The sequence below is a fragment of the Lipotes vexillifer genome, unplaced genomic scaffold (assembly GCF_000442215.2).
Source record: "Lipotes vexillifer unplaced genomic scaffold, Lipotes_vexillifer_v1.1 scaffold71, whole genome shotgun sequence".
Taxonomy (NCBI): domain Eukaryota; kingdom Metazoa; phylum Chordata; class Mammalia; order Artiodactyla; family Lipotidae; genus Lipotes; species Lipotes vexillifer.
In genome coordinates this window covers 5,882,602-5,907,501 of record NW_006793703.1, presented here as the reverse complement: position 1 = coordinate 5,907,501, position 24,900 = coordinate 5,882,602, and the positions used below count along the sequence as shown (strand labels likewise).

Genomic DNA, 24,900 nt, shown 5'->3' with positions numbered 1-24,900 from the left:
GCATTTGCCACGTGTGTTCTGTGACAGTAACGCTACGTGACAACCACTGTTCTGTAATAGCCAGCTCACTTATTACTACCTCTGGACTTTATGGGCCCAAGAAGCCCTTGACCCACCTTTTCAACATCATATTAATGCACTTTTTGTTTTCAAAGGTGGTGCTGTAAGCCTTGCAGCTGCTGTTTATGTTTCTTGATATTTACCATAATTCCAGGAGCTGCTGGGCAGCAGAATGTTATTTTTCTGGGTCCCACTGCCCATGGTTTCCCAGGGACCAGGTTGTAGAGTTGGGGCCGCACTAACAGGAAGCTGGAGCCACTAACAGTGGGAACAGAGCTGCAGGCTGGCTAGCCCCCCCATTTGCCAGGAAGCGATATCCGCCGACTCTGATGAGGAGGGGCTGTAGATGCCTGCTCAGACACTTTAAATTGGGAGCCTAGAAATGAAATCTAGACAATGGACCAAATCCATGCAGGGGACAGGAGAGAGGATCCAGGTCTACCATGTTAGGGTAGCTGGTTCTCATGAATTCCTGGAGAAATTGTTGACGCTCTTGTATTGGAACAGGCATTAAGTTTTAAAAAAGGAAACAACATTCTGCTACTTCCTAATGCATTCCTGAAATGTGTCCTTGTTTCTTGGAACAAATAGTGGACACCCATTTGAAATTGCCTTGTTGGGCTTCCCTGGTGGTACCGTGGTTAAGAATCCGCCTGCCGATGCAGGGGACACGGGTTCGAGTCCTGGTCTGGGAAGATCCCACATGCCACAGAGCAACAAAGCCCGTGCACCACAACTACTGAGCCTGCACTCTAGAGCCCGCGAGCCACAGCTACTGAGCCCGTGTGCCACAACTACTGAAGCCTGCGCCCCTAGAGCCTGTGCTCCGCAACAAGAGAAGCCACTACAATGAGAGAAGCCTTTGCACTGCACCGAAGAGTAGGACCCGCTCACCACAACTAGAGAAAGCCCGTGCGCAGCAACGAAGACCCAATGCAGCCAAAAATAAATATAAATAAAATAAATAAATTTATTTTAAAAAATTGTCTTGTTACCTGTATGCAGTGCTGTGGAAATGCTAAACCTCTGGATTATGTTTTGGGCTTTTAAAAATGGTACAATTATTTCCTTTAGAAATTATGCCTAAAAAATGTCTCACTGCCATGACTTTTGACTTTTGGGGGACTTTACTAAATCTGTGTCTCCTGGCAGGCGCCTCCAATCCCCCCACACTCACGTCCCCCAGCGCCTGTTTGAAGGGGACAGTACTCACCTCTCAGGGTCGAAGGTCTCCGGGCGCGGCCAGTGCTCGGGGTCATGGTGCAGGGCGCCCACGGCCATCTCCAGCACGGCACCTGCGGGGATGTGCTGCCCCAGCACCTCGCAGTCCTGTGCCGCCTCCCGTGTGAACCTGCGGGGACACATGGGTCACCCCCGCCTTGAGGCAGAGCAGAGAGTGGGGAGCTCCAGGGCGGCCATGCTGGGGCAAAGGTCTGCAGTGTGGGATGAGGCTGGGGGACAGGAGGGTCTGCCTTCTTCCCGGGGTGGCCGGGATAGTGACCCACCCCCCCATCCCATCCCTTCTTGGGCCATTAACCCTATGCTGCTCTGGACCTGTTATAATCCCATTTATGTTTTGTTTTAAAAGGCTAGACTGCATATGTTTGCATACGAACATGAAGTCTATGGAAGAATACCTAAACTGCTACCATCACCTCCTCTAAGGGGTGGGGCTGGGGTGGAGGTTGGCGGGGTACCAGGGGTGCCAGTTTTTTCTTTGGATTCTGTATTTCTTAGGTTTTTTGTTTTTAAGTAGAAGCGTAGCACTTTGGTAAATATAAATAATTATTTTAAAAATTACAAACAGTCTAGGATGGCTTTTCAGGTTGCAGGACTCGGCTTCCCTAGATATCTCAGAGGAAAGACAGTTATTATACTAATTACTGTTATACCCTGTTCCTCCTTATAAAAGAAATTAAGAGTACCAGAAGCTCCTTGCAGCATTCATCACTCTATTATGAGCCTTTAATATATCAGGAACGTGAAAGGCCAGGGCTGTGAGACACCCATTCAGATCCAAAGCTACTAATGCAATTATTCTGTGCTTGGGGCTAGTCACAAAACACTCTTAACTCAAATCAGAGTGGGCAGGGGGCTCTGATGTGCGCAACCTCAGCTCTGAGCAATCAAATAAGGATATACTTTGACTTTCTTCTTTTTCATCTTTACCAGAAATAGCTTGGACCTGGATGCAAGACCCCCTAAAAGCCGGAAGATGGGGGCTTCCCATCTGTAAGTGGTTGGGCCTCCTGTCTGGCTAGACTGCACACAAAGCCAGAAAAATCTGCTGAATTATACTGCCTGGATTCCTGGATTGACATTAATAACACTTCAGTGAGAATTGTTATGTTTTCCACAAAGGCCATGTTGAGTTTTTTATGGATAAAGGTGTCAGGTGTGTCAGTGTTTGGGAAAAGCCAAGCATTTTTCTAAGATTAAAGTAATAAAGTAGGGACTTCCCTGGTGGCGCAGTGGTTAAGATTCCGTGCTCCCAATGCAGGGGACCCAGGTTCGAACCCTGGTCAGGGAACTAGATCCCACAGGCATGCCACAACTAAGAGTTCGCATGCCACAGCTAAGGAGCCTGCCTGCCGCAACTAAGACCTGGTGCAACCAAATAAATACATATTTTTAAAAATTAATAAAGTAATGGGATTTCCCTGGTGGTCCATGGTTAAGACTTTGCCTTCCAGTGCACAGGGTGTGGGTTCGATCCCTGGTCGGGGAGCTAAGATCACACATGCCTCATGGCCAAAAAACCAAAACATAAAACGGAAGCAGTATTATGACAAATTCACTAAAGACTTTAAAAATGGTCCACATCAAAAAAAAAATCTTAAAAAAAATAAAATAATAAAGTAAAATAAAATATAAAATAAAATTCTCACTGTCACTATGTTCACCCCCAAATCCTATGCCCAGGGCCAAAGCGAATTGGCCTCTTGTCTGGATGAGAATAATGATGACTTGCCTCTCTCACTTCTGTTGTTTGATAACAGAAGTCAGCAGAGTGATATGATGAAAAACACCAGTGGAGTAGGTATGGGGAAGGGAGAGTGTGGCTTGCCCGAGACTGGAGCCAGATGGGGTCAGGCCATTCAACTCTAAGCTCTGTGCTTCTTGTTCTTTACTTCATACCTTACACGGCACACTGCCTGCAGGGGTACTGCGTTTCTACATCTACTGTCCCACTGATTCTCCCAGCATTTCTGGGGTAGGCAGAGCAGGTGTTGTGTGCCCTCTGAACACACAGGAAACAGAAGCCCAGAACAGTCTGGAACTTACTCAAGATCACACAGTAAACTAAGGGCAGGACCGAGACTGTCTTGACTTTATGTCTAGACTCGCTCTGTCATTATGGAGAACTGGCTCTATATTTTTATTGGGAATTTTAACGAACTCATCCAGATACTCTGGTTTCTGTCCTGTTCTGTCCTGTCCTGCCCTCCAGATATTCTCAGATCATGAGCATCCTGGTTCCCCAGAGCAATGCCTTCACTGACTTCCTTTTACACTTTGCTGTTTATAAAGGGTCAGAAGGAGAATTGACTGCAGAATTTTGGTGTTGAAGAGACTGCTGACTTTGTCTCTCAACATGTCATCTATACCAGGTCTCAGGTGGTGAATTCTTGATTGAGTTTAGATCCAGGAAATGATGTGTCTTTGATCAATTTACACACTTTCCTCCCACTAGAGAATATGACTGTTCAACTCAGCTGGTTTCCCTCTCTGCCAGGAGTCTCAGCCACCAAGCCTGACCCCAGTTATTGCCATCTCTGGGGTCCTGTAAAGGATTCTTTCCTTTAAACAGCCTTTGTTCTGTTTTATCACTGAATGTCTTATTTTGAATTTCACGTGTATAGCAGCTGCCCACAGTTCCCTTGGAAGGAAGCTGGTATAAATCATTCAAAAATGAAGATTGGATGACAGTTTGCTCTGAGGCTCCTAAAGAAGTCGGGGAAGGCCTGTGGAATCAGGTCTTAATGCTGGCGTCAGGAGAGCAATGAGGCGAGCCCTGGCATTTCTTGTCTGCTCCCAGACCAGGAGACTGAAACCATGTGTCTGTCCTTGAGGATGATGTGATTTGACTCACACCCCAGGAATTCTCTATATTGGCTCTGGGTCTGAACATTTTGGACAATATCTACAACCACACTCTCTATGATATTTTCGGTTTGGAATATAATTTTGAGATACCTACAAATCATCCACATTTTCTCTTTTTAAAATGGCAAAAGTTATCTCCATATGGTTTGTGTGGTACTTTACTTCATAGAGATGCAGAGTGGAATTTATGATATACAGTTAAATGCTTTGTGTCGCTTCTGTTTCTAGAACCTGAAATCTGGCAATGTTTCACTCTCTAAGGGCCTGGGGACCTAGGTGAAGACCCCTGTGCTCCATGGGATGCCTCTGAAACCAAGAGTACTCATCAGTTAGACCCATTAAACTTGCCTTCATTGATCAAGCTCGCTTTAATTGTTGCTACAGAAAAAGCTGCGTGTCCTGCAAGCGTCACGTAGCTTAAACAATAAGATGTTTGCCCAAGTTGTTTTTCAGGAGCTTGGAGTCAGCTGTGTCTAGTTGGAGCCTGAGCCAGTTAAGACTGATTAAGACCACCGACCCTCCAACTGGGCATGCGCGAGTGTTCGCTTGGTGACCTCTTGACGTCAGAGGGCCCAAAACTCCATCCTCGGAACGCACTAACGCAGATGTTTTCTGAACTTGGGTCCCGTGGAGAAGCCTGTAGCTTAGCTGCACCTGCGCAGAACTACGATTGCCTCACCTTTTTCTTATCTCCAATCATTACCTTTTCCCATGCTCCCAGGGCCCACCACGCCGCAGCTTTATCCCATAAATACCCAGCGCCCCTTGCCATCGGGGAGGCAGATCTGAGGTTTGTTCTCCTGTCCCCACGCTTGGCTGCCTTGTGAATGTATCTCTTCTCTGCTGACAACCTCAGCATCTCAGCCCTTGGCTTGCTGTGCGTGAGGTGAGCCAGCCTGGTTCGGTAACATCTTGTTTTGGGGGAACTTGAAAGAAGCAGAAGACCTGATTCCTGCTCTCAAGGCACTTACAGGTTGGTGTGACTGGATGACTGCACACTGGTGAAATGTTGCAGAGCAGCTGAGAATTATCCAAAAATATAATAGGAAGTAGAGTTAGCGTGCAAAGTGCTGGGGGAGAAGAGGCAGGGAACGGGTGAGGCTGGCTAGGTTTCCTGGACTGGCGAGTCTTGGACCGGAGCTCTGAGGATGGCACGGGTGTGGAGTGCTGGAGAATTAAGAAGGAGCGTCCCAGGCCTTGGAAGTTCCCCCTGGAACACCAACTCCAAGGGCTGGCATTTTATCTGTTTTGGCCGATTTCCCAGTGTGGGGCACAGAGCAGATGCTCAATAAATAGTTGGTGAATGAATGAATGAAGAGACCAGGGGAACAGCAAAAGCCATCTAAGGGCTAGGAGGTCAAAGAGATCGGCTTGGGTTGGGGAGGAAGGTCATGTTAAGAGAAGACCAATGATGCTTTGAAAACATGGTTAACATATAGGAATATAGGCCGGACATTTATTGCTATGGTGACCCTATGTCAGGCATGGCGTCCAGTGCCCCAGGGGATTAAAAAACCCAAGTTTCAGACCTCGACCTCCAGGAGCTTGGGTCCAGCATTCTTCATAACCCATGTGGTGACAGACTGAGGACTAACAAGGACTCCAAACAGTGATGCTGAAGGGGTCCTGGGGTGCAGGGGCCCTGGGGTAGAGGCTTACCTGAAAGCCGGTGGGTACATCCTCAAGGTCTCTGCAATCACCATGTCCAGGTAGGGCAGGCCTTTCTGGAGGCTGCAGTACTCAGGGGCCGGCTGATGGAGGGGTGGTGACAAAGAATGTTGAGTTAGACCGAGTCACACGGTGTTCTGTCTTTTCCGCTAACTTTAGAGTCCCAGCTCCAATGTTTGCAAAGACTTAAATGGAAACCCGCAAGATGAAAAGTGATACTATGCGAATTGCGTTAGATTAGCACTCTACAGAATATTTTGCATATTCTGTTGTGCTTGTTTCACAGTGCTGTCCGTCACTGAAGATGGACAGGCCAGGCCTGGGACTGCGGGGCCTTTGAGTGTCAGAGAAGTTTGTAATAAAGCAATGGCAGCAGCTGCACTGCTAGCGTTTATTGAGAGCTGAAGATCTGGCAGGCTACATATTGTACACACTCCCTTATGAGGAAAGAAATTTTTACATATTGAGATATAGGAAAGCCAATCTGGCTTATACGTGAGTTAACTTGAATTTTATGCTAACTAAAATAGCCTGTTTGTGGCTTACCGAACATACATTGTACATCTGCTTTAATTATTAAAGGAAAGGGCACACTGACCAGAAGTAAAGAATGTCCATGTTAAAAATAGAGATTAAATGCCTCTCTTCCTGGGATGCTTCTTCAATGATAAGTCTCCCTTCCCAGGTGCCAAGGCCATGTTGATGTGCTGTGTACGCGCTGGTCTGTTTTTTGGTTTTTTTTTTTTAACCTTGAAGAAATGTAACCCTGACCTGTTTAATGTTCCTTGTTCTGAGAAGATATAAAATTGGACTGAAAACCCTGCTTCTCCAGAACAGTTTCTCAGAGTAAAATCTGGGAAGTGGGCTTCCAGGCTAGTTCTCAGTTTGGCTCAAATAAAACTCTCTTCTGTTCTTATTATTGTTTATTAATTCTTTTTTTTTAATTTATATTTTTGGGCCGTGCCACGTGGCATGCGGGATCTTAGTTCCCTGACCAGGGATCAAACCCGCACCCCCTGTAGTGGAAGCGTGGAGTCTTAACCACTGGACCACCGGGAATGGCCCTGTTTATTGACTATGTTTGTTGACACTTAATTTAATGCTCCAGCAAACCAATGGAACAGCTGTTCTCCCATCTCTTAGATGATGAAACTGAGGCTCAGAGAGGTTGTCACATGGTAGTAATGGGCAAATCATAAAGTTAAAAGACCAATAGTAAAATAGCAACAACAACAAAAATCACCACATCTAGAAAGGATCAATGGTAACAAAAACCCAAAGGGCTACAATAAATCAGTAAGAAAAGAAACTCATCAGAAAAGTGGTCAAAGGAAATAAGGAGGCAAAAGACAGAACAAATATGAGTTGCCATGATGAAAAATACAAATTAAAACCATGAGCTTTGGTTTTCACTCATCAGATTGTAAAGAGCTGGTAAATGTTGATTTACCAGCATCTGCTAGGGAGGAAGGTGTGGAAAAGCACAACTCCAGCACAACTCCGTGTTGGGGAACCCTAGCATCCCCTTGACGACTTCCACTGAGGCGACCCTGTCGCCCTCTGGCCCTCACCCCATGGCCTGAGGAGGAGGTGTTGGTGAACTGAGAAGCTGGATGTGGGCTCGTATGCGAGTGGGATGAGTTAGGGTGGGGTTATAGACGCTTATTAGCTGCTCTGCTAGTTTCCGCAAGGAAGGATTTCCCCCAGATACTCCCGTCCTCTCTCCCCACTCCCAACAGAGCTTGAGTGAAGTTACCTGCCTGATAGGTGACAGCCTCATCTTTCTAAGTCAGTTAATGTTAATCAAAGAGGAGTCTTCAGTTTGGGAGGTCAGCTTGCTTCTGTCCTCCCCTCTCAGGACAGCAGGGGGCAGCACTTGGGGGCAAGTCCATCTTGCAGGCCCTGCAGTAGCTGCCACAGGGCTGCCCTGCGTAGGCTCTATTCCAGTGGCCATTAGTGATGTGCATAAAATACACAGTATTTTATGCGGGGACAGGAGGGGCAGAGGGGAGAGTGATGGGGCCAGGACACGTGGAGGCTTGACGTCTCTGGTAAATATCTTAGCTAATCTATTAGAGTCTAGCCATCAATGTAGTGTGGCCATTAATAATGTGCATAAAATACTGAGTAAAAAAAGTCCAGTTGCAGAGAACATGTGCAGTCTAATGTTTATGAATTTGAAGGGCAAAAATGAAAACAGTTGGCTTTTCCAACGTTCTCCATCTTCATTTCTGGGAACTGTTTCTTTAGAAGGTTATCTCTCAACCCTACACTTCCACCTCCAACCCAGGCCATGAGGGCGGGCCCGATAAACACGTGGCCAAGGAGAGGGGCCCTGTGCTTGGGGGTTAATGCTCTGTGGGTTGCCATCTGGAGATTCTTAATCGTCATTATCTTTGTGTTTTGGGAGTAGAGTCTGAGGGGACCATGGAGCAAGCGCTGGGGGCTTGGAGCCTCGCCCACGAGTGGTCCCACTTTGGCCGCCTCCCCAGGATGGGTTCTCAGCTGCCTGCTGTCTTACTCCTGTGCCTGGGGCCCAGCCCGGCCACCCGTCTCTGCTTTGCCCCTTGACCACTGTTGCCCGCCTCCCCTGTCAGGGGCCTGGGCTCAGGCACAGAGAGGGTAGGAATGGGGTGCATTCACCCTGAAGCATCTCGGAGTGGGCACATGTCAACCGTCCCTGCCCCGGGCTGGCAGCACCATGGCTGTGTCGGCCCAGGCAAGCCTCTGCCCACCCTTGGTCCAGGTACAACACGTGTCCTGGCACAGAGGTTTAAAGATCTCTGAGAGTCACAGCCTACTGTGGGTTGGGGGCTGGGCCTGTGGGAAGGGGGGCCGCCTGGCTCCGCTTCCCTAAACACTGCCCCAGGATTCATGGGTCTGGCGGCTGGCCAGAGAGGGCAGGGCTCTCCCAGCCCACCCCGTGTCCCCACTCCGCAGGGCGAGCCCCCTTGGGGAAGCCTGGAGCACCCTCTCATCCTCCTTCCAGTCATCAATAGTTTGGTTTGTCTTTGTCTCTCCTGTCCCGTGAGTCACGAAATACAAATTATGTAATTCAGTGATTCTGCATGTACATTAAATTCTCTGATCTTAACATTTAAAACTGTGGCGTTGCATGATCCAGAGATGAGTGGTAAAATTCATGCTAATAATGTAAAATTTAGAGTTTTCTTTACTTAGACTGGTATTAAATAGAAAATTTAAAAACCACTGTGATAATTTGAGAGATGAAAGAAGATAGGAAGAACTTTTATATGTACCGTTGTTTTTTTATAAATTTATTTATTTATTTATTTTTGGCTGTGTTGGGTCTTTGTTGCTGTATGCGGGCTTTCTCTAGTTGCGGCAAGCGGCGGCTGCTCTTTGTTGCAGCGCGCAGGCTTCTCATTGTGGTGGCTTCTCTTGTTGCGGAGCACAGGCTCTAGGCGTGCAGACTTCAGTAGTTGTGGCACATGGGCTCAGTAGTTGTGGCTCGCTGGCTCTAGAGCACAGGCTCAGTAGTTGTGGCGCATGGGCTTAGTTGCTCCGCGGCATGTGGGATCTTCCCGGACCAGGGCTCGAACCCGTGTCCTCTGCATTGGCAGGCAGATTCTTAAGCGCTGCGCCACCAGGGAAGTCCCTATATGTACTGTTAATGGCACTTTCCCCTGCTTTTTTCATTTTGCCTCAGGTCCGACAAATTATATAGTCAGCCCTACAGGCCACGGTTGATTGGACCAAGAGTGGGCCTCTGATATGAGGGCACCAGCCTGGACATTTGGACCTGAGACAGAGGAGAAAGGAGTTTTTCTCCAGCAGGTGGAAGCTGAACACGGGTGAGTTATGATCTGTTGGTGGCCATGTTCTGCCTTGTGGATTAATGAGCAGAAAACACGTTTGCCGTGAGAAAGAAGCAGTGAGTTAGATGTGTGGAGAAGCAGAGGCAAAAGACAGAGACCGTTTCCTGGTGTCCTGATTGCCATCTGCTCCTGGCAAGTAGCCCTGTGGGTGGCATCTCAGTACTCTTCCAATACATTCCCTTTATTTATTTATTTTTTAAAATAAATTTATTTATTTTTGGGTGTTTTGGGTCTTCGTTTCTGTGCGAGGCCTTTCTCTAGTTGCGGCGAGCGGGGGCCACTCTTCATCGCGGTGCGCAGGCCTCTCACTGTTGTGGCCTCTCTTGTTGCGGAGCACAGGCTCCAGACTTGCAGGCTCAGTAGTTGTGGCTCACGGGCCCAGTTGCTCTGCGGCATGTGGGATCTTCCCAGACCAGGGCTCGAACCCGTGTCCCCTGCACTGGCAGGCAGATTCTCAACCACTGCACCACCAGGGAAGCCCTAAGTTCCCATTTTTGACCTAACTTAGTGACAGCTGAATTCTGTTATCTGCAACCAAAGGAGTCTTAACAAATGCAGAAATGTAAACAAAACAAGACAGTGGTACTGTGCACCAAAATATACAACTATCAATATATCTCAAAAAGAAAAAGAAACCAGATCTGGGAGTAGCAACCCTAATGAGTCAATGGTATTGGTCCCTCAAACAAAGTTGGCTGGGAAGCTGTCAGTACTTGAAAGGGAACTTTTAAAGCTAGGCCAAGGGAAATTTGTATTATAAAGTCAGGTCTTCATTTATTTTCCCCGGATGAGCTTTTCACCACTTCTTAGCTTTGGGCTCAAGATACACATGTCAACATCAGCGTGCTGGTCCAGCAGTTCTTGATGTGGTCGAATATTAGAAGTGACCAGGTGGCTTTTAATATGTAAGGATGCTTGAGCCCTGCCCCCCAGGGGTTTGATTGTTGGTCTAAGGTGGGGGCCTGGGTACTAGTTCTGTGCAGCCAAGGGCGTGACACCACTGCATAAGTCTGTCTGTCTGACTTGCCCCAGTGATCCTCTCTGCTGGAGGCGTGGACGGATGGGGTCAGGGAAGGCTCAGGCCTCTACGTTTTAACCAGATCCAGGTGAGGCAATGCAATTCAAGCCCCCACTCACTCACGCACCAGTTAGCCCCTGGGGACCTGTTTTTACACCAGTTGGCCCCTGGGGACCTGTTTTTGCACCAGTTGGCCCCTGGGGCCCTGTTTTTGCACCAGTTGGCCCCTGGGGACCTGTTTTTGCACCTAGTTGGCCCCGGGGGACGTGTTTTTGCACCAGTTGGCCCTGGGGGACCTGTTTTTGCACCTAGTTGGCCCCTGGGGACCTGTTTTTGCCCGCCTATAGTTCTTTCAGGAAAATCCAGGATGGGGGGGGTCCTGCACCAATCCTGCCAGCAGAGGGCAGCAAGCGTATGGCAAATGGAGACTCCCTGCGAGGCTGGGCTGCTGCTCAGAATCACAAAACTGAACCCAAAAGGACCTTGGAAATCTTGAATCCAAATTCTTCATTATAGAGATGAGCAACGTGAGACCCAGAGAGGAAAGGCTGTGAGCTCAAAGTCACACAGATAGAATGTGGAGTAGAAAAGCCAACCCCTCAGGGAACACCCACTGGTATCAGGTGCGGGGCTGGGTGTTTGGGATCCCAGGATGAGTAAGTCTCTGCTCTGCAGGGAAACAGACTTCTGAGCAAGTCATTGTACTGAACGTGGGTCATGTTACAGAAGGGGCTTTGGCGGGGGCACGAGAAGCAGTCCTGTGCGGGAACTCATTTGTTACTTATTCATTCACCTGCAGAGCTGGTGCCTGCTGTTGACCAGGCACTGTGCTAGCACCGACGTGTCCTCGGATAGGTTACAGTCCGTCTCAGGATGCAAACCAGGGCTGCAGGTTATAGAGTGGTGAGCACAGGTGCTGTGGGAGAGCAGACGAGGGACACACATCCCAGCATTTGGGATCGGGGAAGCTGCCAGGAGGAAGTGATGTCTAAACGGGGATATTTATGATGAATAAGAAAGGCCAGTGAAAAGTAGCTGGGTTTGTTTGGGTGCTGGTTCAAACAAACCCAATCTAAAAACAAAATTATAACGCAATCATGGGACCTTGGACCCTGAGTGGATATTTGGTGCACTTAGGAAATTATGGTCCATTCGGTTTTTAGCGTGAGGATAGTATGGTGGTCATGTTTTGTTTTGTTTTGCTTTTCTTAAAGCATTAAGAAAGTTTTAAAATTTATTTTTGGCTGCATTGGGTCTTCATTGCTGTGCGCGGGCTTTCTCTAGTTGCAGCGAGCGGGGGCTACTCTTCTTTGCGGTGCGCGGTCTCACTGCGGTGGCTTCTCTTGTTGCAGATCACGGGCTCTAGGCGCGCAGGCTTCAGTAGTTGTGGCTTGTGGGCTCAGTAGTTGTGGCTTGTGGGCTCAGTAGCTGTGGCTCGTGGGCTCTAGAACGCAGGCTCAATAGCTGTGACACATGGGCTTAGTTGCTCCGTGGCATGTGGTATCTTCCTGGAGCAGGGACTGAACCCTGCATCGGCAGGCGGATTCTTAACCGCTGCGCCACCAGAGAAGCCCCTGGTTGTCAAGTTTTAGAAAAGAGCCCTTTTCTTTTAGAGATATATACTGAAATGTTTGCAGATGACATGTATACGATGTCTGGGATTTTTTAAACAATGGCAGTGGGGGAGGGTGGGGAAACCGGAGGGGCCATAGCTGCCATCTGTTGAAGCTGAGTGATGGGTACACAGGTTCTCAGCTATTCTGACAATTTGTACAGGTTAAAGTTTTCCTTCATGAAAGGTTAAGGTGCTATAGCCAAGTGAGGTTTCTTCTAGCTATGATAGGCTCTTTCAAAAATCAATCAACGTAATCCACTACATCGGCAGGCTAAAAAAGAAAATGATGTAATCTTGTAATTTGAGAAAGAAAAAGAAAGATACCTGTATGGTAGAACTAAATCTGTAGTAGTGACTACTTTCTCCTTGGTGGAAGATATATACGTTATTCATGCTTTAAAAAAAATTGGTTTAACTGGAATAACTATTAATTGTTATTCTGAAAAAATAAAGTTTGAAAATACAAATTAAAAAAAAGTGTGTAAGGTGTTAAATAGAAATTGAAATAGCAGTAGTGTGTGGAAGAGCCCATGTAAAGACTCTGACATGTGTTAAAGAATTAAAAATGGTTGTGTCAGGCTGGCTGACAGGGAGAGCTGCTGTTCTGGGGCATCTTGGAGGATGGAGGGCAGCGCTCCAGGCGCAGGAGAGAGAAAGGCCTCTGTGCAGGGCGACCTGGGCCGGGACAGATGCGAGTGAATGCAGGGGGCATGGTGCCTGATGGGGGACGTGGCCGTCAAGAAATGAAATGGAAAAGGTGGGTGTGCTGTATGCGTGCTGCATATTTTTCTTTGCCGTCTAGCAAAACTAACACTTAAACCTGGGGGTAGGGGTGGAATTTATTTGAAGTGAAAAAGGGAAAGAAAGGGAAGTTTAGTCAAGAAAGTGCTTTTCCTTGGAAGAAAAGGCTGGTGAGCTCACCCCAGATGTTTAAATAGAGGCCGCGACCTTGCAGGCGGGAGGCTGGAAGCCGGGGCTGAGCCTTGTGCCAGCCCTCCCTGTGCTGTCACCCTCAGCATGCCAGGCCCTCTGTCTATGCTGGTAAGGGCCAAGGGGGTCTGCTTGGCCTGGAGTGTTGGGGGACTCAGGAGGTCTGAGCAGAGTGTTTCAAGCCAGTAAGCACTTTAAGCTTCTGGGTTTCCAAAAGATAATGTGAAAACCTAGGGCCCTCTTGGGAGCCCTGTAGCACAGGCCATGTTACCCACAATTAGAATTGGGAGGAACCGTAAAATCAATCTGCCTCTCCCCCTAACGAGGATGCCCGTGCAGCCTCTCTCCCTGACCTGGGCCAGGCCTTGGGGTGGTCACCAGGTCCTGCCAGGGATTCTGTCTTGGATCCATTGCCCAGCGGCCCTGGCCTTGGGCCAGTCACCAAGGCAACATCAACAGGTCACCTGGTCTCTAAGTTCCAGGTCATGATGTTTCCCCACCCATCTCTCAGAGCAGAGCCAATGAGATGGTAAAGGTGAAAGGTCTCCGGAAACTAAGGTACCAGACAAGCAGACGGTACTTCTGGTTAAACGTATTTGGAGGCAGGGAGCATGTTTCATCATCTGTTCTACGTTTTAAACTATCCTGTAAGGATGTGTCAAGGAGGAAAGCAATTATACAATCCTATAGAATTCACCCCAGCTGGGACCGATTCTGTAAAACAAGTAACTGTACTCTTAGAAGGTTGAAAATAATATTTAATATTGGGAGATACTGACTAACTCTTAAATATTGGGGAAAATAGAAACAAAAAAAGCAAACGGAACCTTTGCCTTATGGTTTATGCTCTCAATCCACAGTTGTTTAATTTTCAGGGAGACGTTTTCATCTCTACTTGATTTTTCAGTGCGCAGAGTCGCTGCTAATTTTGTTTCTAAGTTTCTTGGTCTCCTAGTCTTTCTATCATTTAGTTTAGGCTCTATAAACCCATATTTAAATGCAGCAGCTAAACCTGATGGTTAAGGGAACTCTATGGAAAAATCTGATAAATACTTTTAAGTAGGAAATATTGCCCTTGCCTATTAATCTCACTTTGCTGCATTTGGATTTTTGCGTGCCATTTTCTCTGCAAGTTACACACAGACACACACACATACACACACTGAGTCACTCACACCTACACGTACACCTCACACTGGGCGTGTGCTGATATGGAGTCTAAATGAGAAAAAGAAAATTAAAATATCATGGCTTTCAAAAAGATTTTTCCTGGAGGTTCAGGGACCTAATAGAAACATTAATATTTTCTTATTTTCCTAAAGGAAATAGAAGTGGGGGGGTGGCCTCAGTTTTGTTCCTCCCAAGAACTAGCAGCATCAGATGGTGTTGCTAAGTGCTCACCTGCACGTGCTGGACTTGGTGTTGCATGCAGTGGGCAGGGTCATGCCTGCCCTCACCTGCCCACTAGAAGCTGGGAACTTGCAGTCCCGTGAGACTTGGGGCTCCAGCCGAGGGACAGCGGGGGCAATACAGCCACGGGAAAAATCGAGGTTTCCACTTGCACCCCTTCTCTGGGGAACACAGACTATAAGATGAAACCCTACTGTGGAAAACCTGGCAACTCTCGTTTTGCCCTTTTGCCCACTGACCCGGGAGAAAAGCCTGCAGTCCCCGGGCCTGGGCTCTTCACAGACCACTTCTTAAACTGGGATGCTGGGGTCCTTCCAGCTCTGCCTCTTCAGCTTTGACATCCATAGATGTTCTGAGTGAGTTGTTTCAGGCCTGGAGCAAGAAGCAATGGGGGAAGGGGGTGGGGCGGGGCGACCCGAGAGGGATGGCATGGGGCGGGTTCCTTTCTCTCAACATGGCTGGATTGCTTAGCCAATGCCCAGACAGTCCTGTGTGCTGGTCTAAAGAATGTGGCAGATTTAGATGTAGATGGGCATCCCCACCTTAGAAAAGGTAATTAGGAGAGTGTGTATGGCATCTATTTATATCCACTTTCAAAGGAATGAGACAGAACCCATATCACATAAACACAGGGATTATTCCAGGTGCTTTTGTATTCTGAGGCCCAGGCCATTAAGGGATTAGGTGAGGAGATGTAATGAAAGAACATAAACCGCATACACACACCACGGTGTCAGCCCTCCCCGCCAACGGCCCTGGGTTCAGCTTTGTTGATGGTGCTGACCCCTCTGCAGGAGGAATTCCTGTCTGCAGAGATCTGTGATAACAATGGTACTTCCCTTCCTGCAGTACTGTTCTGCCTTCTGAAGGATTTTTACATCCCTTATGCCATTTGGTCCTCACAACTGCACTGTGAAGCAGCTAGGGCATTTTTGTTGCCTATTTTATAGATGAAGAAAACAGACTCAGAGAGGTTAGTGGCTCGTCCAAGGTCACACAGCTAGTACCTGGTAGAGTCCAAACTAAACCCAGATCTTCAGATTCCAAGGATTTTCCATCATGTGTTGCTGCCTAAACTGCCCTCCCTTTCTCCTTTTATCTCTCCTCTCCCCTCCCTTCATTCCTCCCTTACTTTCCTCTGTACATTTTCTGGAAGAATAACATGCTAACATGCACACAGAAAAATAGAACACAAACAAAAGCGTAGCGCTCAGTGAATTTTCACAAAGTACACCTGTGTCACCAGCATCCAGATCAAGACGCAAAATATTTCCAGTCCTCAGAAGTGCCCCCATGACCCCTTCCAGTCATAGCCCCCCAAAGGTAACCATTATCCTGACTTCTAACACAAGAGGTTATCTTGCCTTTTAAAAAGCTTTATGTAAATGGAACATCCAGTACAATGGCTTTTGCACCTGCTTTCTTGTGTTCACTGCTGTGTCTTTGAGACTCATCGGTGGTGTGGTGTGAGTTGCAGTGTGTCCATTCCACATCTGTTCATCCTTCCAGCTGTGGATGGACATTTGCCTTGTCCCCAGTTTGGGGGCCATTATAAATAAAGCGGGACATTCTTGTATATGGCTTTCAGTGAACGTAAGTCATGTTTCTGTTGGGTATGTACCTAGGAGTGGAATTGCTGGGTCACAGGGGATGTGTGTGGTCAGGTTTAGTAGATACTGTGAACAGTTTACAAACTGGTGTGTGTACTGCCTAAATTTTAACAGTGAATTAGTTGAAAGGCAGCTCGTTGACACCCCTGTCCCCTCTATTTACTGTCACTGTGGGTTCCTCCCTTCTTCCCTCTGTCTGCCCCCTCCAGTGTGCTGGAATGTAACCACCATCTCTATTTCAGGAAAAGGTTGAGAGAAAAAATAGTGTATTATTTTGGGAACTGTGTTATGTATTCCTATAGTGTGTATGGTGCGGGGCGGGGGGATGGTGATAGGAACAAATAAGACACATCTAATTACCTAATTTTAAAATTGTCTCAGTTACCAGACATAAGCCCTCATAAGCATAAAACACGTTCCCAAATCAACTACGTTCGAGTTTTTGAATTATCTGCTGTCTTGTAATATTTAGGATTTGGTTCTCTCCAGTAGCATGGATCGTCCACAGTTGATTACATGTGATGTTTAAAGAAATAAGCCCCTAAGTAAATGATAGTTAAAGCCCCCAGCCTGTTTTCTGCGCTGGGGAAAGGGTGTATGGAATTAATTTGCAGATAAATATTTTTTGTTCACTCCTCAGACAGACGTCAAGTACCTGACAGGCACTTAGCCGAGTGTTGGGGGAGAGGAAAAAAGGGAAAGGGGCGATAAGATACAGTCCCATACCTACAACTTATTATGTGTTCGGGAAACCATCTACTTGTTCAAAGATTTGTTATTTTGGTAAGAGGGAGCCACTGAAGGTGTTTCTTTTTCTTTTTGCGGTACGCGGGCCTCTTACTGTTGTAGCCTCTCCCATTGCGGAGCACAGCCTCTGGATGCGCAGGCTCAGCGGCCACGGCTCACGGGCCCAGCCGATCCGCGGCATGTGGGATCTTACCGGACCGGGGCACGAACGCGTGTCCCCTGCATCGGCAGGTGGACTCTCAACCAGTGCTCCACCAGGGAAGCCTGCCACTGAAGGTTTTTGATGAGTAGAGGTAACATACTGAAAATGGTATTTTGTGATCTGATATTGACATGGAGGGATATTTGGAAGAGTTGGGGGGATAGGGCAATAAAACAGGAGATGACAGCAGGAGTCCAGGCAAAAGTGATGAGCTCTGATGACACTGTCAGCTGTCAGAACGGGAAAAGCGGTTGAAAGAGGGGAGCAGTGCAAGCCGTGAGTCTCCCTTTAGGCTGCTCCCTGCTGATGCTTGGGCCCCACTTAGAAATATTCCGTTTTAATTGGTCTGGACTGGGCACAGGAATTAGTATGGTTGTAAAAGCTCCCAAGGTAATTCTGAGTAATAGCCAGAGTCATTGGTAGAAAGGATGACTCACTGGCGAGTGAATCCCTGGATATAAGGGGTCAGGGAATGAAGACCTAAAAGCGATTTCCAGATTTTATCCCTGGGGGGCTGGAAGAAAGACGGAGACAGGACCGACCTGGGTAAGGCTGCCCTCCTGCAGGAGGAGCTCGGCTTTGGCAGGCCGGTGCCGGGGGCCCCAGCAGGGGCTGGCGTCCAGTTCAGCCCACAGAGATGCGCGAGTGCTCTGGGATGGAGGTAGGAGAGGAAAGCACAGAGCTGAGCACGGAACCGTGAGGGCTGCCTGGGGGAAGGTGGCAGAGGGACAGGAAAGGCCATTGCGTCGGTCAACTGGAGGAGGGAAGTGAGGCCAAAGCCAGCATCCATGGTGTCAAGGGATGGGCAGGGAGACAGGGATGGAGCTAGAGGGAGGGAGTGAGGCGGGACTGATATGCTTCTGTGAGTCACACTGAATGAATTCAGGAGAACAGAGCAAACGAAGGGGAGAAATGAGGGCATTGTCACCTGTCTGAGTGGCAGGCATGTGACAAAGGAAAAGGATGTAGATGCTGAGGATGGAGTCAGGCCCAACAGTAAGTCCCAGAGAGAAAGATTTTGACTGGACATACGGAAGAATTTTCAAATGACTAGAATGTAACAATCAAGCAGGCAAGCCTCATGCCCACTAGAGATTTTCAAAAGCTGTTATTGAGCATCTGAAAAGGTTGCGGTAGGATATTTATGGATCCCTCATCAACAGGAGGTGGATGACTCCATGGTGCCTTCCATGTCTGGGGTGGTCTGATGCATTATGACTGCGCCCTGGCCCACCCAGGGACAGCCTGTGACATCAGATCCCCGTCACTCTGCCAGGCTGAGGAAATATCACGTGAAGGTGGAGAGCCAGCGGTCAGCTTGCTCTATTTATCCCCCTGGCCCAGCCCCCAGCATCCCATCCCTCATTCCTGTGTGCATCTTGGTTGATAATTCAGTCTAAAAGCCATAGTCCAGGTCACTTACTGTTTGGGGAAATGGTAAACAAAGATAAGAGCTTTAAGCACTGGAATTTATTTTTCATCCACTTGGCCTAAAAGCAACTGCATGTTAAATTTAGAAGGCTGCTTCCAGACCCCTCCCTGCCCTCCTGTTTCCTGCCGCCTTTTTCCCGCCTATGCTCAGAATATAGTCTCACTGACCATGGAATCCAAATGTATTTGTAAAGCCCAGGAGTGTTGCGAGGCTGCCTGCCCGGATGTTTATAAAATGTATCATCTGAGGGCCTCGGGTAGTGGGCTCTGCTCGGCATCCCACCAGCAGCCATGTCGACCCAGATGTTCACCTGAACGCCCTTCCCAGGCAGGGCCTGGTGCTTCGGCCTTGCATTGCCAGGAGGTGAGATGCTCCCCGGGGAAGACGCCACATTTTCAGCAGACCACCTTACAATTTTTTTTACAAAGGTCTCCCTCACGCCTGGGAATCTGTAATTGAACAGCTCTCTTTTCTATGTAGGTTATACCCCTTTACAGCCAGCTCCAAGGACCTGTAGAAATCCTTTCGTTGGCCTGGAATTCTGTTGTACTGAATATTGTTGGAAATAAATGAGCCATTGTCTGGGCTGCGAATTTTCTGGTTAGATAGAGATCGCCACTGTGATGCGATTTATTGTAGCAGGACTTTTTTTTTTCCCCCCAGCTTATTTTAAATTCTCTGTTGCCTGCTCAGTCCATTTTTACAGCTCAGGATGTAAGCGGGGAGGGCTAGGCCTGAGCCAAAAAAAAAAGAAATAGAAAAAAAATCTCCTTTCCCAAGAACGATATCCAGAGGCTTTAAGTGGCGTTTGGTACCAGATTGTAACAAATGCAGGAAGTGAGGTATATCTGTTGGCCAGTTTAGGGGAAAGGAGAGTCGGTCGCCCAGTGCTCTCAGCTGGCACATGACTGGGAGAGATCAGAGACTTGGAAGTGACATGAGTTTAACCTTCGCATTGTTCTGTTGAACAGCCACAGCCCAGAGAGGTGAGGTGATCTGCCCTCACTTTTGCCCATACAGAAATTCTCACTTAATTGTTTTCTTCTTTTTGGCCATGCCACGTGGCTTACGAGATCTTAGTTCCCTGACCAGGGATTGAACCCGGGCCTTTGGCAGTGAAAACACCAAGTCTTAACCACTGGACTGCCAGGGAAGTACCCCCTCACTTATCACGCTTTGAAAGATCCATTAACCCAGCTCAGTTTTAAAATAAACCCAACTCTAGTTAAGAGTACGTTTTGAAGTTATAAAAGAAGTCTAGAGAGCAATTTACTCTTTTTTAAATAATGAACTCCTGAGATTTTGAATTTCATGACTGGCGGGCAGAATTGTAAACAGGGAAGAGTGGAGATGTGGAATTGATCAGGTCTAGCTGGAAGACACTGAGCAAGTTATTAAAGCCATGCCGACATTCAGTTTGCTCATCTGTAAAATGGGGAGAAACCACACCTTGAGGGCTGTAGTGAGGATTCCTCGTAAGTGTCATATAGGGGGTTTTCTTAGGAAGTTTGGTTTGTAACTCTTCTGCTTTGGGACACACGTGACACTGTGAGCAGAAGCTGTAAGCCTGGAGTCATCCCAGGAGAGATGGAAACAGTTGTGCCGATGAGAATTAAGAATTTAGTGGGGGCCGCCTTGGGGGAGCTGTTGGTGAGAAGTCCCCACTCCTGTCATCAGAGGAGGAAGAAACTGGAAGATAAACCCTAGAAGATGCAGCAGGGGCTACAGCTGAGAGGCGGCTGGTCCTTGGAGACCCACCTCAACTCTTCCATCTGTCAGGAACCGAGCTGAGCACCTCCCCATCATCTTGTCGGGTCCTCACAAGAGCCCACTTTGCCCAGGAGGAGACGGGGTTTCTGGAGCTCAGGTGGCTTGCCCAAGGCCACACAACCAGGCCCTGGGACAGCTGGGGTTTGTCTGAGGGCCACCTCCTACCTCTTCCTCACCTCTTCCACCCGAGGCACTTTTAGCCTTGTCCCCTTTTCTGCAGCTGGTGGCTTTTAGTGAAAAGGCTTCCTTGCCAAGAGTGACCTCAACAGTGGCAAAGTGAATAAAAATGGGCCACAGAGTAATAGCTAACATGAGTCTCCCCACTGTTGTGGCCCTGGGTACACAAAAAAGCATCCTTCCCTTTCTCTGGGAGCTGTTGGAGTAGGTTTGGATAAATAAGAATGAGGTTCTTGGGAAGGAAATTTTTTTTTTCCTTTAAATTGTGGGTGGGAGGAAATCACAGCTGGCATGTGCCTCAGGGCCTTGCGGGCTGATTGCCGTTCAGAGTTGCTGAGATGCGGCATTCAAGCCTCAGCCTCTGGTCTGCCGGGTGCAGGCTGGGGCCCCAGGTGAAGGGGGCTGCCAAGGACAGACGGCCGGGCTCCTGCCAGCTGGCCTGCAGGTGGTCCCCACCAGGCCTCTCAGGAGGGGTCTGGCATATCCTGCCCCCTTATCATATTACGGATGTGGAAGGCTCAGCTCTGTGGGGTGGGCGTGGGGAGAGATAACGTCTACTGCATGCCATCCTCCTTCCCTCGTGTGCCCCATCAAGCCTGCAGGGAGGGAGAGAAGGTCACCGGGAGGCCTCCCTGAAATGAGACCTGCAAGCTTCAATCCTCATGGAATGGGGAGGGTCTCATGGAATGAACTGGAATGGAAGGAGTTCTCCCAGCCCAAGCCCCTCTCCTTCCCTCCAAGCATCCAACAAAGGCTTCAGTTAGGAGCGCCCCCTTCAGCAGGCAGCTGCTCATCTGGACAGAGCTGCCCAGCCCCGGGGGGCTTCCACCCAGCCCCCACCCTGGGCCTAACGTTCCTTATCCGTTTTTGGTTTTCTTACCTCTGCTATTGGGCTGTTCTTTTAACGTGGAACAAATCCCAAAAGGGTGACTGTGGCCACATGAGGACAAGTCACTACTCCCCACCCGCCCTCCCATGAAAAAAGGTTCTGTTTAATGTGTTCCTACCTTTATGCTTTCTTTTTTAGTATTTATTTATTTTTGGGAGCTTGCTAATAAGATTCCTTCCATTCAAGAATTTCCCCTGTCCTACAAGGGTCCCCTAAGCAACATCTGGGGTCCCCTTGATGTTTACAAACTACCCCTTCCATGCCTTGACAATCATTCTGCTGGGCTGGCCATCACCTAATGCCTGCTGTGTGCCCAACATGGTCCTAGGGGTGGGGTGGAGATGGGCAGTTCTCGGTCCCCAGAAGCAGAGAGGCCAGGGGACACCCCGCTGCTGAGACTCTGATGGAGGGAAGTGTGGGTACCCTGGGAGCTTGGAGGGGCCATCGTGGGACCCCATCTGCCCGGGGTGGGGTTGGGGGGATTGGAAAGACTTCCCAGGGAAGGTGAGGCTTATGCTGAAGCAGCTTTCAAAAAGCATTTGTGTTCTTTCACACAAACAATAAAAGCACTTAAACAAGGTTTTGGAACAAAACTGAAACGAGTTCCCTCACAGCCGCACCATTTACTGCCGTTTTATTGGAGTGCGTGCTCTCTGTGGTTTATGCCTCTGCCTCACGCCAACCGCATCTCAGCCCATAGATGGTTGCAGTGGCACGTGTTAATTAGGGCAATTTGTTTTGGCTGTGGATCTTAAGGAATCATTTGTTTCTTTTGTCTTCCGTGTCTGCTGCTTGTGTCAGACGGCCTCCATCAGCCTCCCAGCCTGACTGCATTTCCCCCTGCACAGGAGTGAGGCTTCTCAAAAGGACTTAACCTTAAGGTGGGGACAGACTGGGGTCCCTCCAGGTACCAGAGGTGATAGTGTCGCGCAAGGAGACCCTGAGGGAGGCGGGACCAGCTGGCTGGAGGGATTTTTGCAGTATCACAGGTGCAGAGAGCCTGGGGCCAAGTCCACAGCCATGGACCAGGTGGGGGGACTTGTGGCAGCACCCGGGGGACAGAGAAGCAGCCCTGAGAGGGTGGGCACAGCTGAGCTGGGCAAGGTCTGTCTGGGGGGCCCTATTTCCTGACCATGATGGGGTGATGTCGGGCCCTCAGGAGCTCAAGGGCTGAGAGCCTCAGAACCCTGCACCCCAGGGGTCAGGACCAGGGGTGGTGGGATGGCCTCCCAACAGACAAAGGAGGCTGGCCTCCCTGGAGGACACGAGGGCCAGGGGCCGCCGCACAGAAGACGGGTCTGGGAGGCCGGCTGCCACTTCCCCCAGGAGGCCAGGCTGCTGGTGGCTCTCATTGCTGGAGCTGGTGTATCTGCCTGTAAATGCCGGACCCACGCGTGCGTTTATGAAAGAGGAGAAGGCGCGCCGGGACAGAGCCCAGCCCCGTCCCCAGACGCCAGCTGCTGCCCTTGCAGCTGGTCTCTGTCTCCCCCAGAGCCGAGGCCCTGAGTGAGGGGCGGGGAAGTGGGGACAAGGTCGGGGAGGGAGGGCGATCCCGGCGTGGGGCAGGGGCAGAGAGCAGACCAGCACTGTCTCTCCAGGCGGTGAAGTTACACAGCTACGCCGAGTGCTACTGTCCCAGTTCTGTGGGGCGGCCCGGGGTGAGTTTCACCGGATCATCTCACTGAGTTTTTATTTTACATATGAGAAAACTGAGGCTCGGAAGGGTTTGTGTGTAAGGTCAGTAGGCAGAGAGAGGGTGGAGCCTGGCAGAAATAGGGGCTCATAGGGCCCATCGAGGGACCCGTCTCCTCAATTCCAGAGGCCGTGACAAGGCCAAGTAAAGACAAACAGGAAAGGAGGGCTTTTCCCTTCCTCATTCAGCAGTTCCCTCGGGGATGTGTAGGTGCGGCAGGGGAACAGGGGCGGATGCTTCATAAGGCGGGACATAAACCCGGGCAGAAGCACGTGAGGGGCCGGCTGGGAGAATCCAGCAAGAGGGAGGACCTGGGTGCGTCCTGAATGTCCCTAAACCCAGACCAGAGAGATGGGGAGGGGGCCACGCAGAGACCTCACGGTCCCCCCGGGGTGCCAGCCCGGTGCTCCAGCTGGCCAGGCCCAGTCTCACCCCGAGGCTCCCAGGAAGGGAGAGGAAGCAGCAGAGAATTCTGTGGCACCTGCTCTCATGTGTTAGGTTTGGGGACTCTCTGCCTTATTGTTGTCCTTGTCCTTTAATGTCCCTAAGCATCTGGGGAGGCGCTGGGCCCACAGGCAGCCACTGCTCTGCCCTATAGTCTTTGGAGTTGAATTTGGGGTGGTGGCTCCCCGGCCCAGGCTGCTGACCCGCCTGCTCTCGCTGCCCCCAGCTGGCTCTGGATTCTTCTCAAAGAACAATGGGCCAAAGTGGGCCACCCCTGAGGGTCCTGGTCTCAGATCAGTGAGTATATTTGCAAAGTTTACTGAAAATAGCATGGTGCCAAGCTGCTCTTAATTTCTGCCAAGGGCTTGGCAGGAGGAAATGGACTTAAACTCCAGCAAAAGGAGGGGCGCCCTCGGGATCTTCTCAAGGCCTGTTAACCCCACATGGAACCATCGCCTTCCACAGAAGTCGTGCCGATATCTGTTTGCTCGGCCTAGCTCACAGGATGCTGTGGGTGCTGCCCCAGTGAAGACAAGAGAGTCCTTTCCAAAAACTTAGACTAATGCTAGGTAGGGTTGGGTTTACTGGTTTGGGAGTTGAATTTTGTAAAATTGAGAAAAACCGCCTGATGAAAAAACACCATTCCTTTATGAGTGCCGCTGCCCTCTGAGCTCCAAGAGGGCCTGTGACCCACAGAATCTCTTAGGTCAAGGCAAGTGTGGCCTGGTCAGCTTGCTCCAATCTTTGGGACCCCTCAGATTACTTATTTTCCCAGTGGCTTTTATAAAAGATAAATTAAAAATATGGCAACAATGATACAGATTTAAAGTAAAAACGTCTGGAACACATTTCAGAAAGCTCTTAATATCCCTGTGGGTTACCTTTCTGATGATTAATCTTAGTGGGAGGATCGTGTCATAATCAAACATGTGTGTTATAATTAGGTGACTGTTTTAGGCTCAGAGGCCCTGAAAACTGATTTATGGCGAATGAAGCTGGGAAACACAGGGTGAGGCTTTATATGTATGTAGTCGGGGAAGGAGCCTTTGGTCCTGAGGGTTCCTGTAAGAATAATGGCCAGACGAGTTGAAAAAAAGTGAAATGCAGTCAAAAGAAAATGCCTCTGGCCGGGGTCATCAGAGCTGTCGGTCAGCCTTCTGGGCCAAGCACTCTGACGTCTCACTCAGTATGTGTGGACTTTTTTTTTTTTTTTTTTTTCAGCTGCTCCGTGGCATGGGGGATCTTCCTGGACCGGGGCACGAACCCGCCTCCCCCGCATCGGCAGGGGG

The 24,900-nt window shown here is 49.2% G+C and overlaps 1 protein-coding gene across 1 annotated transcript in view; it reads right to left on the bottom strand.

Annotated features, from left to right (window-relative positions):
* TBXAS1 (thromboxane A synthase 1) overlaps window positions 1-24,900 on the bottom strand; it is a 152,736-nt gene that overhangs the window by 3,457 nt on the left and 124,379 nt on the right. Inside the window, exons 10-11 of the mRNA XM_007466614.1 lie at window positions 5,827-5,918; window positions 1,274-1,411 (exon numbers count right to left, since the gene is read on the bottom strand). Of these exons, the coding sequence (XP_007466676.1) occupies window positions 1,274-1,411; window positions 5,827-5,918 (230 nt within the window). The remainder of the gene's footprint in view (window positions 1-1,273; window positions 1,412-5,826; window positions 5,919-24,900) is intronic.